Source organism: Mesitornis unicolor, unplaced genomic scaffold (assembly GCF_000695765.1).
Source record: "Mesitornis unicolor isolate BGI_N332 unplaced genomic scaffold, ASM69576v1 scaffold30806, whole genome shotgun sequence".
In the NCBI taxonomy this organism is placed as follows: domain Eukaryota; kingdom Metazoa; phylum Chordata; class Aves; order Mesitornithiformes; family Mesitornithidae; genus Mesitornis; species Mesitornis unicolor.
Genome location: NW_010192160.1, coordinates 1 through 14,879, shown reverse-complemented (window position 1 = coordinate 14,879; position 14,879 = coordinate 1). Strand labels below are relative to the sequence as shown.

General features: G+C 35.9%; 1 protein-coding gene across 1 annotated transcript in view; it reads left to right on the top strand.

Moving 5' to 3' along the window:
* Positions 1-12,687, top strand: part of TGDS (TDP-glucose 4,6-dehydratase) — a gene marked incomplete at its 5' end in the record, with an annotated part of 13,017 nt that extends 330 nt beyond the window's left edge. The window contains 11 exons of the mRNA XM_010186990.1: positions 712-778; positions 1,210-1,278; positions 3,451-3,541; positions 4,525-4,667; positions 6,312-6,410; positions 7,230-7,289; positions 9,025-9,068; positions 9,355-9,520; positions 10,091-10,149; positions 11,913-12,010; positions 12,291-12,687. Coding sequence (XP_010185292.1) covers positions 712-778; positions 1,210-1,278; positions 3,451-3,541; positions 4,525-4,667; positions 6,312-6,410; positions 7,230-7,289; positions 9,025-9,068; positions 9,355-9,520; positions 10,091-10,149; positions 11,913-12,010; positions 12,291-12,391 — 997 coding nt within the window. The remainder of the gene's footprint in view (positions 1-711; positions 779-1,209; positions 1,279-3,450; positions 3,542-4,524; positions 4,668-6,311; positions 6,411-7,229; positions 7,290-9,024; positions 9,069-9,354; positions 9,521-10,090; positions 10,150-11,912; positions 12,011-12,290) is intronic.
* Positions 12,688-14,879: the final 2,192 nt, after the last annotated feature.

Below are 14,879 nucleotides of genomic sequence, written 5' to 3'. Positions count from 1 at the left end.
AGCCGGAGGCGGGTGAGGGTGGCGGTGCTTTGAGCGGACGACTGGGGCTTTGCTGGAGGCAGAGGAAGTTCAGATCCATCTTGAGCTTGAGCCTTTAAATGTTCTCGGAGTCTGAAGCTTTGAGAGGACTGGATTTCAGTGTGCACCCCCAGCTTGGGGGGCTGGAGATGGGAATAAGCCCAGCCAAACCTGGGCTTCTTGTGCACAAGACTGTGCTAAAGAGAAATACCATCTGGAAGTCAGGCTGTTATTTCTTAGTGTCTGAGAGCTGAGTTGATAGTATTGTGAGTTAGGAGAGTTGGCTGTTTAGTTCTCCCTAATACCTAATGTATAAACTTAAGAGTATAGAAGTATTTTAAAGTGGCAGTTGAATGTAGCATGTAACAGTATGGTTGTGGGGTTTTTTTTTGTTTTGGTTTGGTTTTTTTGGTGGGTTTTATTTTTTGTGACTGTGAACAGCGCTGCTTTCTTTTATTACAGCATTAACTTTAAAGCTGTTTTTTAGTGTCTTAACAGTATACAGTTATGGGCATTATTAATAAAATAATGTTGACTTATCTTAAAATATGTTTGTGAATTTCTCTTTCTCCTATCTTGAGTGCAGCCTCCTCTTTCTTTTTTTTTTTGATGTTGCTAAACTTATGAGTGATATGTCATGTTTGTTGCCTTAAAATTAACTATTTAATTGTAAAATATGTTTTTCTTCTACAGTGCTTCACATGTAGTCATCTCTCTTGTGAAAAACTATCCAAACTATCTGATTATAAATCTAGATAAGGTAAGTAGCTTGTTTTCTTTCTAGTATGGAAAACTATTTTAAGTCATTTTTAATGCAATCTATAACATTTTGAAATTTGTATGGATTATTGTTAATTATTAAATTTTTGTTTGACTATCCATTTGTCCCTATGCAAAAAAATTCAGCTGTTGTTCATGCACACAGTCCTGTGCCCACCACAAATAATTATTTGAAAAGAAAAAAATGAAAGAAGCTTTTGAAGTTCTAAACTTCTGTTTAAGACTTTTCCAGTTAGAATATCTTTCAGAATTTTGTGTTTTTAAAGCCTCATTGTGTCTGCTTGTAAAATACCTTTTTATTTGAAATAAGTTTTTACTTTGTTTTCAAACTTTCTACTGACTAGATTAGATCTAACTAACTTACTTTCACAAAGTCCATTTAATGATATTGTGATGGATATTTCTCTTTAGCTTGACTACTCTGCAAGCTTGAAGAATCTTGAAACTGTTTCTGAGAAGGAAAACTACAAGTTTATCCAGGTAATAAACCCTTTTCTAGGAATCTTGGCTTTTTACTGGTTCTTATGCCTTTGTATCAAGGTATTGTGGTCTCCAGTGCTCCCCAAACTAGAAGCCACTGCATTCATTTATGGTAAAGTTGAAGTTACTTCTAATTAATTTCCAAGAATGAGTCAGTGTATGTAATATGCCACTGTATGTGACAATTGCATGGCCATAACAGCATTTACTTCATCTGTTTACCTTAATAGACTTCATATTTCACCTACAGATTTCTGTGATAATATGCAGTAAGTTCTTTTTTTTTTTTTTTGCATGAAGTAGTCTTTTGAAAGTTGACATACTTTATTGTGTAATAAAGGTACAGAATTGGTAAAAGCCTGATTATGGTGTTGAGTGGTTTCAGAGATGATTGTTTCACTTTTGATGGGTGGTATGGACAAGGTGAACTTGGGTTCAGCTCCTCCATGCTTCTCTGATGCTATCTTAGGTTTTATACCTTCAAACACTGACACTTGTCATACTCTATGGAGTGCAACTTGTTATGTTAGCACTAGGCATCAGGCTACATTCTTGCTTTTGCTGCTGTTGATGCTATGTAGTTCATAGCTGTTTTGGAGCAGGGTCTTGTGGGAACATTTGAGATATGCCTTTTCTTTTTAAAACTTTGTCAATTAGGTTAGTTTACTGTTTCCACAGTTTCATCTTGAGACAGGAGGTTGATTTAGATTTATTGTTCAGATAAACGTTCTGTCAGCTGGGTTTGTGTGCTGAGGTTTTCCCCTCTATGCAACTCAGTACTGATGTTGATCTCTGTGTAACTGGGCTGCCTGAGGTTGCAGGACATCAAAGAAATACATATAGTTTAATTCTCTGACGTAGCAGCTTTAGAGTAACTTTTTCAGAGCTGGCAGATAAAAGTTGAACATATCTCTTAGATTCAGGCAAGGTTGGGAATTGAACTAACTTGCTGTACCCTGTTTGGTAACCCCATGGCTGTTTACATTTTTGTGACCGTACCTCTTTATTTCAGTAAGTGATTATCTCCAAGCTTTGCAGTAATAGTTGTGTGAGAGGAAAGGGTATGTCTACTAAGCAAAACCATGCAGTTTGGGTGCCCAAACTGAATTTTCTAATCCTAGTTTTTTTGTCTGTTTCTAGTGTGTGATATGAAATGTATGAATGCTATAGGAAGGCCTTGTTATCTGCATATATATTAACTTCTAATTGCTGGAGATAGTACAGCATTCTATAAGGTATCCTGTAAATAGTGAGATCCCTATGTGAAGCAGGGGGATAGTAACAAGGAATGACGTAGCTGTCCTGCTTCTGAACTAGAGTAGGAATATGCTCTTACAACAGTATAATTCATTCCAACTTTTCTTTTTTAATCTTTTTTTTTTGCTTGCTTTATTGTTTTTAAGGAAGGTTGATCAGAGCTTAACATGCAGGTGGTGTGTGGCCAAACAGTTTACACTGATATGAGAAAATGCACTGAACAAAGTTATCTCTGATGGACAAGCCATATGATTAGAACCGTAACACTGTTACTGGCCTTCTTCCCCTGAACACCCTTTCTTCCCTGACACTATTTTGTTTAAGTTTAGCTGACAGATAAGTATGAAAAGCTTTTTCTCAACTTATATTTACCTTTAAAAGTTGCTCTTGCTTCTATGTCAAGCTAAAGAATGGCTTGTGTGTTGATGCTTGACCCTTCTCTAAATATATAAATTAAAAAAAATAATTTACAAACAACAAAACCTAAAATTCTTGCAAGACATCCGACCACCTGTTTTGACAGAAGTGGAAATCCACTTCACCTTTTATTAAAGACACTAGGTGTCACTGTCTGTTAGCCAAACTTCAGTAACCCTATTATTTGCTATAGGAACTTGTCACTTCAATCTCAGCATTAAAGCTACTCGCTATACTTCCATTGTGTATATCTTGGAGCCGATACTGTTTCTAATGTTAAATAGTAATATAAATCCTGAAATAAGTTTTGTTGAGGCTGTTGCTTAAAATGTGTGAAATTTATATCTGGTCTCATTTTAGACATGGCATTGATAAATTGCCTAAAACTCCCTTGATAGTGCTGTTTGTAACGGTTTGTTATGTCATGCTCAGTACAAATGAGAACTTACTATTTTCTATTAAAAAATAACTTGTTAATGATTTTTTTTTCCTGTTTAGGGGGATATTTGTGAACCTGACTTTATAAAACAGCTATTTGAAACTGAGAAAATAGATATAGTCCTTCATTTTGCAGCCCAAACACATGTTGGTGAGCACTGCTTCATGCTTTGATATTATTTCTGGAGGTATATTTGTTTCAAATATATACCGATATTTTTCCTCTTTGCCATTCATATAAAACGAGGATACAGCTTGTGTCTACAAACTGCGTGATTCAAGGTCTAGTGGCATTTTTTAAGGGGTTCACAGCCTTAATTTAAAAAGTGCTTCATCTGACTGTTGTCTGTTTTGATTGTGCATAAATAGTAATGCCCTTTTTTTGCATTACATTTTTAAATTCCATTTAGACACACGTGTAACTGACAGCGTACTGGTGAAGTCATGAAGACAGTGGAAAAAGAGTTTCTACATAGTCTTAAGTTTTAACCTGATTGGCTCCAACCTTGCAGGAATGTACACAGTGTGGAAGCTAAAGGATTAGGATAGCTCCCTTCAGAATGAATTACGCATAAGTGCCTATTTCAGTTGACCACTCTTCAGTAACACAGTTGGTGAGAATTATTATCCCTATACTCCTTTCATCATGAGGAGAAAACCTTGAAGAATTCTCCAAGAAAATACCTCTCAAAACTGTCAGATTTGATATGTCCAAAGTCATTAGGTCAGTGGGACAATTCTAAGAATTAAAATGGGTGATAGTTAATGAACAGTAATAAGTATATATACCTGCATCTTGTGACTGTTTTGGAATGATACTTTTCTTACTGAGCTTGGCCCTTTTTAGTGCAGAGTGGAAGTAGTTATGCTGCCACTTGGTTAGGTCATGCTATTTCAAATGGAACCGTCTGTAGCCAACAAGCTTTCACTTCTGATCCAGTCCGCTCGAGAGCAAGGATTTTGTCTTCAAGTAGTCGTAGAGAGTGTCTTCATTTAATCATGGATTTGCTATCTGACAGTCAAAGAACTAGTGATAAGTCCCAGTCTGTATTGCAGCTTTTAATATTTTAGTTCAATAGGAAGCCACATCTTAATTAAATTTATTCAGAATTATCTGATTTTTTTTCAATGTAGATCTTTCATTCTGGCATGCCCTGGAGTTCACCTATGTTAATGTTTATGGCACTAATGTACTGGTTGCTGCTGCACATGAAGCCAATGTAGAGAAGTTTGTCTATGTCAGTACAGATGAAGTATACGGAGGTAGCACTGATGAGGTGAGTTTGAAAGTGTGTGAGGGTTTTTTTTAGCTTTACTTGCTTTTAATAGTGAAAACAAAATGAGTCTAACTTCCCTTGGCTATTTCTCACGGTACTGGAACTTGTAAACAAGCACCAGTTGTTTCTAGGAAGATAAGTATCAAAATTGTCCTGAATTTTTTTTGTATCCTGTTTTATATTTAATGTATTACCTAAAGCAGTGAGACTGGGGTCATTAATTACATGTGAATACTCCTTAAAGATGGTATCAAGGGAATGTATTATAGAAATTTTGCCTTGGAGCATTCATGAGACTTCAGTAATGTGCACAGTAAGTTGTGTTTTTTTGTTTTGTTTCTGTTTTTGTGGGGTTTTTTTTGTTGTTTTTTTTTTCCTGGGCTGCCTTGACAATGAACTTGACAGGCAGGGAACTGGTTTTATACTCTAGCTAAAATACTAACAGAGTGATAGGTACTGACAATTTGAACAGGAAACAGTTCCTGTATTACTGGAAGAAATATACAGATATTTATCGTTGTTCTATGGAAATTCTTACCAATTTATACCTGACCTTAATGCAGGAAATGTAATTTAGCTCAGAGAAAAGACAAAGTATATATGCTTCTCTCTCTAAACGGGCAGATAACGCCAAGGAGTCTTGTGCCATTATCCATGAAAATATTAATGCATTTCAGAAAAGTCCTATGCACTTTATTATTGTTGCCAATGCTTTTGTAATTTCCTTCAATGTAACTTCAATCTATAGACTTTTATGATGACCAAGGTTGTTGTTTTCCTGCATGTAGACCAGTGGTTTAGCTGAGACTACTTTGCGTGAAAATTTTCTGCCTCTGGGCATTGAAAAGAGCACTTTCATTTAATCTTGTTTTTGTTCTTTGTGAATCATAGTCAGAGTCCTTGAAGAGAGGTTTTTTGTTGTTTTGTTTTGGGTTGTTTTTTTTTTTTGGAAGGAGGAAGAACAATAAACAGGAACAATAAATCAGGGTCAGTTAATTTCAGAAGCAAAGTTCAGACAAGAACAGCGAGTCTCTTATGTTAAGGTGATTGCCATGGATAACACCTTAGACAGTGTAGAATCCCTCCTTTCTTTGGTTCATTATTGTATTTTTTTTCCCCAAGCAAGAAGTAGATGAAACTGGCAGGGTAGCCATGAAGCTGCCTGTTCTGGAACAGATCAGAATTGTTGAAGCCTTGCTTTGGAGGGCTTTGAGTTGAAGTTCTACTTTTCTTACAGAAATAAAGTTTATAGAAAAGGGTGAACGGACTCATATAGGACTGAAAGATCAATTTGCTAGCTGTGGTGCAATGGCACTCTGAGACAATACGAGCCTTAAAAGGACTGAACCACCCTGTGGCAACAGTGATTATTTTACAAGATAAAAATCTGAGAACTTGCTACTGTGAGGTACTCTGCTAGAAGTATAGAAATATTACTGCTGGTATTCTGGCCGCCTCCTGTGTTTGATAAATAGACTGTCTTTTGTTATTGATCTTCCGCTGTAAGTGGAAGGGTGATTTTCTCAGATTGGTGTACTTGGATATTTAGGCATTTTTATTTCAGTTGCAGCTGCAGCTTTTGTAACTGTAGGACTTATCTGGGCAAAAGAAATTGAGTAATGCAAATTTTTCTTTTCATTTTAGGAGTTTGATGAATCCTCTCCAAAACGTCCAACAAATCCCTATGCTTCCTCTAAAGCAGCTGCAGAGTGTTTTGTTCAATCTTACTGGGAAAGGTACCAAGTAAGTTAATATGCAAGCTTCCAAAACTATAGAGTCCATACTGAAGTGTCTGTATTAATGTATATAAGAAAACAAATTTGTACTAGTCCACACGGTGCCACCTCTTTCCTGATTGCTAGTCTTGTAGTTTAGATGTGTAGGAGTATGTCTGCAAGACAGTGGGGAGTTTTTAATTTCTTTTGTTTTAATCTGAACTTTAAGGTCTAAAAATCTTCTTTGATAAAATGGTCAAAGAAAACATTAGCAAAAAAAAAAGTGTTAAGCTTGAAGGAAATCTGTTGATACAGAAGCAGAATATGCAAAATTCAAATTGTGTTAAGACTAGGCTTATACTAAAATCAAAAAAAAAGAAAGACCCACCCATTACTCAGATTTGTTTAAGCAAAAATACTTAAAATTTTGAATACTTTAGTCTTTTCTTCTTGGTGCTCTTCTGCAGAGCTGTTTTTGACATAAAGTTGACTTCAATAAGATGTTAATGACTGTGAAACATTTCTTGGAATCAGAGGTAGTAAGCCAGTCTTCAGTCAACCACATACATGCATATAATGTCCTGTGTGGTTTCATAGCAAGCCTGAGAGATTATGAACATTTGTCACTTGTGGTACTTCTAGAAGACTGAGAAGCCTGGAGGCCACTGACTGTTGGACAGAAGTGCAGATAATCCAATTCATTAGTGTTTGTAAGGACTTGCAGATTTTTGAATAAGCACTCATTTTGAATAAGTGGGTTTATTATTTATTGCTCAGCAAGAAGTCTACGTGTTTTTGGTGGTATATATTTTCTTACGTAATCACACGCATCTTTAATGCTCTTAAGTTCCCAGTTGTCATCACACGGAGCAGTAATGTTTATGGACCACACCAGTATCCAGAAAAAGTAAGTTAAACCTATGCTTTACTGTGAGCTTTAGTATACCATAACTCAGGATTGCAGTGATGTTACTTTTTTCTCATAGGAGTAGACTGACTTTTGAAAAAAAGCACTGTCTTGCGAGTCTATTTGTCCATGCTGACTTGTGATTATATATTTTGATCTCACGCTAACGCATCTTACCATCAACACAATGAATATTTTTTAGTTGTGAGTAGAGCATCCATTAGAGTTTTCTAGTTATTTACAGGAATTGTACTAGAATTACTTTGTTTTGTAATTTTTCTATTTTTCAAAGGATATTGAACTGCCTTATGTCTGGCAGGGTTCCTGTGCAAAATAGATTAACTTATGTGTCATGTGCTGTAATTAGGAATGTTTAATAACTAAGGTAAGCATTTTAAAAAGTAAATTGTGGGACAGCCATATGTGAGGTATAGAAAGACACGTTCCAACCTGTACAGAAAATAGATAGGATGAAGCTATAGCAATTGGATATATGGTGCGAAGTAGGGCAAAGTGACTTATTCTTTGTGTGTGTCCATACATACCTTGCGGAGTGACTATTTAAATTGGTTATTAGTGAGATGGAGTTGCCTTTGTAGGCAACACCAAGATACGCTATGCTCGTGAATGGAAATGCACTGATGGAATTATAGCGATAATCATGCATACTCTTCGAGGCTTGGAGCTTGTGTGAAATGTAGCCATATTTTTGCAGTTCTAGGGAAATACTTAATTTGAATTGCTTTTTGTGTTGGGGTTTTTTTTGCTGGTTGGTTGCTTGTGGGTTTTTTGGGTGATTTTGGTTTTTTTTTTCCAAATAAATTTATTTTCCCCTACATTATTGCAGGTAGACAAGCAATGGGTTTTTTTAAATGCTTTTCACTGATCTGTGGCTTGTGAAATGTCTGGCTTCAGGTTGCATGGTGTTGGGACTATATTCAGGGGTTGTGCCACTGTTTGCTTGCTTTCGGCTTATACGTATTTTTCCTCAAATATTCACTTTTAGTACTGCAAAAACCACATAACTAGACTAGATGGATTTTTAATTTTACCTTGTATGTCTCCTTCTATGTTTAGAGTAGTAAGTTTACAAAATGAAAACAATTGGAATAACTTTCCAGTAGCTTCAGTTTAAAAACTTTAGCACCGAGGCCAACTGTTCTGAAGTGTCTGGGATATTATGATGTATCTAAGCTTGTAGCTGAATATAATATTGTAAATCTTTATGCTGCAAGCTAGTGGATATTGCTTGGTCCCTGTTTACTTGCCTTGAAATTCTCTCTTGGTTCACTTATGAATTTTAACTATTTTAATGACTCCTACTTTTTTACTGTAGATTTACTGCAACTTGCTGCATGTTTAAACCATGTTCTAAACTGTTTGCAGTAGTCATCTTTAGTTAGACTCCGGTGTACTTCTGTGTGTGAAAACTAATGGAACCCTTTTATTCTGTAAAAATGCCACATTTATAACTACTGATTTATAATAGTTGACCAGAAAGATAAGCTCTAACACAATAGAGGCATCATTTACTCTTAAAAAAAAAAAAAAAACAACAAAATCCCTTACCGTTTCTAGGCTTGATGCATTCTTTGGTTAGACTTAAGGAAACTTAAAAGTATTTGAAGAGTCTTAGTAAAATATTTAATGATACTTACTGGTGAAGCCCCATGTTCTTTGCAGAATAACGGCTTCTAAAATAGTGGAGTAATGTTTTTTCCATTCAATTCCTTAGGTTATTCCAAAGTTTATATCTTTGTTGCAGCAGAATAGAAAATGGTATGTAATTTGCTTTTTTTTGTTTGTGGTATTTGTGCTATAAAACTGTAATTACAGTTATAAAATGTGATATAGTTTGTAAAATTATAATTGTATAACTAAGTTATTAATTGCTTATTATAATAATAGTATTTCCTTAAAAAAACCCTTGAATTGTTTGCATGTCAGCTTCTTAAGGTATCTTGAGCTCACAGCTAACAACAAAACTACTTAAAACACAGTCAAATAAATTGAATGCTTCTGTTTAAGGATTAACGAAATTTTCTTGCCTTTTCCTAATTTTAAGCTGTATTCATGGTTCTGGACTTCAAAGAAGGAATTTCCTTTATGCAGCTGATGTGGTAGAAGCATTCCTTACTGTCCTGAAGGAGGGGAAGCCAGGTGAAATTTATAACATTGGAACTAACTTTGAGATGTCCATTGCCCAGCTTGCTAAGGAGTTAATCCATTTAGTGAGTAAACAGTTATGGTCCTTTTCTTTACCAGTCATTGTGCCTATGAACAATTATGCTATAAACCTTATGTAGCTCAGAGAGAGCATAGGCTTGTGGTGGGTCTTAAAAGATAGTTGTAGCAGAACAGTGCGCTACTCTTTTTGTAGCAGTTGTACTACATAAGTGTGCAGTAAAGGCTACCATGCATTGCATTGCTGCATCAGTTATCCTGACTGGGATGCAACTGACATAATGATTAAATACCGTTTGGTAGGGGTTTTATTCATGCTGGTTGCTTCAGTTTTCATTTGAGAATGTTGCACTATTAAAATACAGCAATTTGATTATGAGTGGTTAGGATGTGCTTGGATCAAGGAGAAGTACTGGAATTATTCTAGATAGTTTTGATAATTTCAGTAGTTTGAAAACTCAGTTTAGAGAAAAGACTGTTTCTGGCTTGGGGTTTTTTGTTGTTGCTGGTTCTGGTTGTTTTTTCTTTTTTTAAACAGACTTGTTTAAAAATCTATTTTTAAATGTATGTTAGGACAGTGCAAGATGTATGTGGGTGATTTTTGTTTCTCTTGGCAGATAAAGAAGACCAGTTCGGAATCTGAAATGGAGCACTGGATGGATTATGTCAAAGACAGGTAAGAAAATAATGAAGCACATGCAGGATAGCTTTATCCTGAAGATGTCTGGGTCTTGCCAGATAGTTTTTTGTGAAAGTGTTTCTGCTCTGCAGGAGGAATAACTTTTAAGGGAGTAAGAGCTGTTTTGCTTTCTTAATTTCTAGTAGACTGAAGTCTACTCCGGGAAAAGGATGGGTTTTATGTCATGGCTAAATCTTTTCTCAAGGGTAGTTTAGATAGTTTATTCAGTACTTTGTATTCAACATCACTTGAATGAGATGAATCCCATTGCCTCTCATTTAGCTTTAGTATTTTGACGTTAATGTAACTAGTTCAGACTTAGATGTGCTTTATAGGTAAGACCCACTCTGCACAGGCAGAAACACACACACACGGTGTGTAGTTAATTTTAGATTCCTATCTTAAGCTGATACTGCTATCTCAAAAGCAGATGCAAAACTCTGAGGTGCCAAAGTTAGGGTGGCGGCAAAAATGGATAGCTTTTATAAATACACTTTTGCTGTGTTTCCATCTTTAATTTCAGGCTTGGTTTGGCTCTGTTCTTTTATCTCTGTTTCTTTTCTTCAGCAACAGTGCATCTCTGCGTAGTTGAGATATCACTCTCTTTCTCCAGAGTGATTAGAAATTACCTATCTCCTGATAGGAGTTAAGTGTTATTGTGACCTTTAGAATTCTCACTTTCCATTCACATTTGGATGTTATCATGGCAACTGAAGTGCCTTTAAATGTACTAATTTTGTTTTTTAAAAGGAAGTGTTCCTCAGAATCTTATCTGAGTGTACCACAGGACTTGGCTTTGGCTCACGTGATGTGAGTGTTCAGTACAGGTCTCAGTGTAATTCAGATTTGAGTTGTTTCTTCATGTGTATTGGGCCCTGTCCACTCATGTTTAAACATAAATGGGCTTGGGAAGACTAACCACATAGGAATACATGTTTCAACGAATGTTGAGGCCTTGTAAAAGATACCTAACTAATGTTTATTTAGTTCTATAATGAGCTGCTTAAAGGTCATGAAGGTTACTTGCCATGGAGAAATTAGTTCTGCTTCTGCTTGAGATTAGCATGCTTTAATAACGGTGATAAGTAGCTGGTTTCTGTCTGCACACGTAACTTAACTATTCATTATGCTAGTGCCAGTAATGCAGGAATGCAAGACCAGACAACCTAACTGGTGGATTGTGGAATCGACAATTTGTGCCATACTTAAATGTAGGGAATCTCTGTGTTGAAACTTGCACAGGGGTTCTAAATGTTCAGTATTACTAAGTTTGTCGCTAATGAAGCAGTGTAATGACAATGATTTGGAAGTCTTACCTACTTCAGAGCTGAAGTATGTGAAAATATATGGGCTTTCAGGGTGAAAAATGTGAATGCTGCTATTGGAAAACACTGGCTTGCATAGTGACTGTCTATGTCACTATGCAAGTGACATTTGCAACTAAGGAGTTGCAAATCGCTGATTCGCACAACTGCATTGGCAGTGATTTGAGTTTTGCATTCATTTTTGTGCCAATAAGAGATTAATTCATATTTATTATAGTAAATTCCAAGTAGTTGAGTATACAAATGGAACTGTATTGTTGTAGCTGCACTTAACTGCTGTGTGTTTTTTTAAGGCAGTGTAATCTGTTTGTGTGGATGGGAATTTTCAAAATTGAAGCATACCAAGCGTTGGTTTGAAGACAGTGTGAGGTACTGCATCTCTAATTAATAAAGTCTAATCAAATATTTTTTCATGTGTATTTTATACTTCTTCAGACCTACCAATGACCTGAGATACCCCATGAGTTCAGAAAAAATGCACAGCTTAGGCTGGAGACCTAAAGTGCCTTGGAAAGAAGGAATAAAGAAAACAAGTAGGACTAATGCCTTTTACACTAATTTAGAAGTGATGGGAGGAGGGAAAGGGGGGAAAATGGGTAGATAGAATGAGAAGCCAAAGAGAATTAATTTAGTGTTAGAATAAGTTTTGCATAAATAATTTAAAATATCTAAACTAGATTTTAAAAATATTATAGGTTAAAATTTTGTATAATGAACTATTAGCATGTTGTTAGTCCTGTGATATCTGTGGAATATTTGAATTTCTCTGTTGTCTCTGGTCACTTTGACTCACCCACATTCTCTCCACACTAGTTGAATGGTACAAAGAAAACTTTCACAACTGGAAAAACGCAGAGAAAGCTTTGGAGCCCTTTCCTGTGACAGAAGCGTTTGCCCAGCTCAGTGATCCATAGGGTGGCGAAGAGCCTGAAGGAGTTGATTCTACCTCATGCAGTCTTTTCTTTGGAGCCTGCAATCAAGTGGCCACACTGAACTCTTAAAGTATTCAAGATACGTGGACCACGATGGGTACAGAACTACGGCACGGCACAACTTTGGAAGGGTTTCAGCACTTTATAAGTTGAACCTGTTAATTTCAGCTTTTGGTGCAATACTATTCTCACTAGCTATTGATTTTTGAAGAACTGTACAGACTAAAGAATATTTATAATGCCGTAATTAGTGTAACTGATGTCAAATCTGCCTTATTAATTTATAATAATGATTTGTGATTACAGTTTTTGGGAATTTCAATGAATTTTTTTTATTTCTGGATTTGTTCATCTGTATTAGTCTGTTTTTTACAGTGTTATATATTATTTTTGTCACTTGATATGTATTACTTTTGTCACTTTTAAGAGTTGCATTTTATACTTAATCAAGGGGAAAATAGTTGTATTTTCTGTGTATTTTCACCTATATGGTTCAGTCCTTTTCTCTGTTGGTGCACTATTATGTTGTGTAGATGACTGAACTGTTATCTACTCTACTTTGAATGCCCTTTTTCAAGGAGGGTGGTGCAGAAGGGTGTCAAGAAGTAGCGAATGTTCTCGCTGACATTTCCAGAAGCCTGGAAAATGCTTGTCCTGCCTTAGATGTCATATTTTTTACTGTATATTTACTGTATTGTCTTTTACATGGTAGCTTCCTTTTCTTAACTAATTGTAACAGACTTGAAATACTGTAACACAGTTGACATTCCAGTGATGTTATGTCCTCTCATATGAAGGCTCTTTATGCAGAAAAATGTTAAACAGCTGTGAATTGTGGGTTGGCACGCCTTATTCAAGGCAGTGTTTCACAATACATATTTTTTTGGTGACAAGCATTTTAAAGATGAAACAATACTTGAGTTTTAATGTAAAGTTTGGGAGGAAACTTCCAATTCTAGAAATATGTCAGTGAATCTTTCAAAGTCGATTTAATAATAAAAGTTAATGTAACTGGCTTCTCTTAATTAAATATGTTGAGAAAGTAGATTTTTTTCATTTTATATATGTATTTGTTAATTTTTTCAGGGTACAGGAAGACGTATCTTCACTTTTTTGGCGTTGAGGTAGCAGACATAGAAGGGAAAACTCCTCTGGGTTTTACCATTTTGGCTTCTGTACTTGGCACAACCTCAGACCCTTCTGTCTCCCCTGGGTGGAGCAGCAGAAGCATAGGCTGGTACACTGTGCTGCACTGGGAAATTGCTGCAACTTCTCAAGTCTCTCAGAAATTGGGAGTTAATTCTCAAAACACCAGTATGTGCGAAAGTTCTCTCGTCATCACCCTAAGGAGGAAGAATGGGCTTGGGGCATTTGTCTTAGCTTCGTCCCTGCTAGAGTTTTGGTAGGAACTGAACATAAAACCTCCTAATAGCAACCCAGGTAGCCTTGGACCCACAATGCTCCCAGCTTCATCACACCTCTTGTGAGTTACATGGTGCTGTTGATGAATGACACACCTGGTTCGTAAGAGTCACTGTAAAAGAAGGCTGCACAGTAAATGTTGGCTCACCTTAGCATCACGTATGTGTTCTGAAGTTTAGGAATGTGCTACTGAAGGTGAGTTTCCTGTGACAGTGGGATAATAATTCTGTACTAGAATTGCATTGTACTTGTATTTTTTGGGTTTCTGATACTTGGGTTGGTAGTCAAAACCTCCATTTGAGAAGGACAGAAGTTACAGACATGGTATATACTGATCTGTTAGAATATTTTACTTACCACGTACTTAAGTTTCTACTGGTGAATCACTTAAAATTTATTGACAAAACACACATTGCTGGTAACATTCAACTCTTATCTTAAAGTTTCTATTTTCTTGAGAGACAATTTTACAATATGCAGAGTTACTTACCCATCTTTTTGGTATTCTACAAAAGTCAATACGAGAATTAGTTCTGCAAAGACCAGTTCTAGCTGCATTTATGCTTCCTGTGGCAGCTACTCTGGGTGAGCTGCATGTAATTATGTATTTTTCACATCTTGGGCTGGAATGCTGGCTGTGTGATGTGTCTTTAATTTTAGGACTGGAGAGTATAGATTCTAAAATTGTTATTTTAAACCTTACAAATAGATACAGTGTCTTTGGAGCATTAAAAATCACTTAACTTGTGTTAGTGTTATCAGATCAGAAATACACAGAAGAAAGCAGTAGTGTGTGATTGGTTTATTGAACAGATCTTCTGAGAGTTGTTTTCAACGTTTGGATGCTGAAGAGGCAAACTTTGACATTTATGTGACTGTCTGAACAAGTGATATTACTGGAAATGGATTTTTCAAAAGGATGTATTAATTTTTAGTGGAAGCTGTTCTAGTTTATTTAAATGTTTTTGAAGATTTAATTCTTCCAAGTGTTTGAGATTTTTGGCTCAGTGATCCTGCTTTTATTTATATATATATATATATTTATATA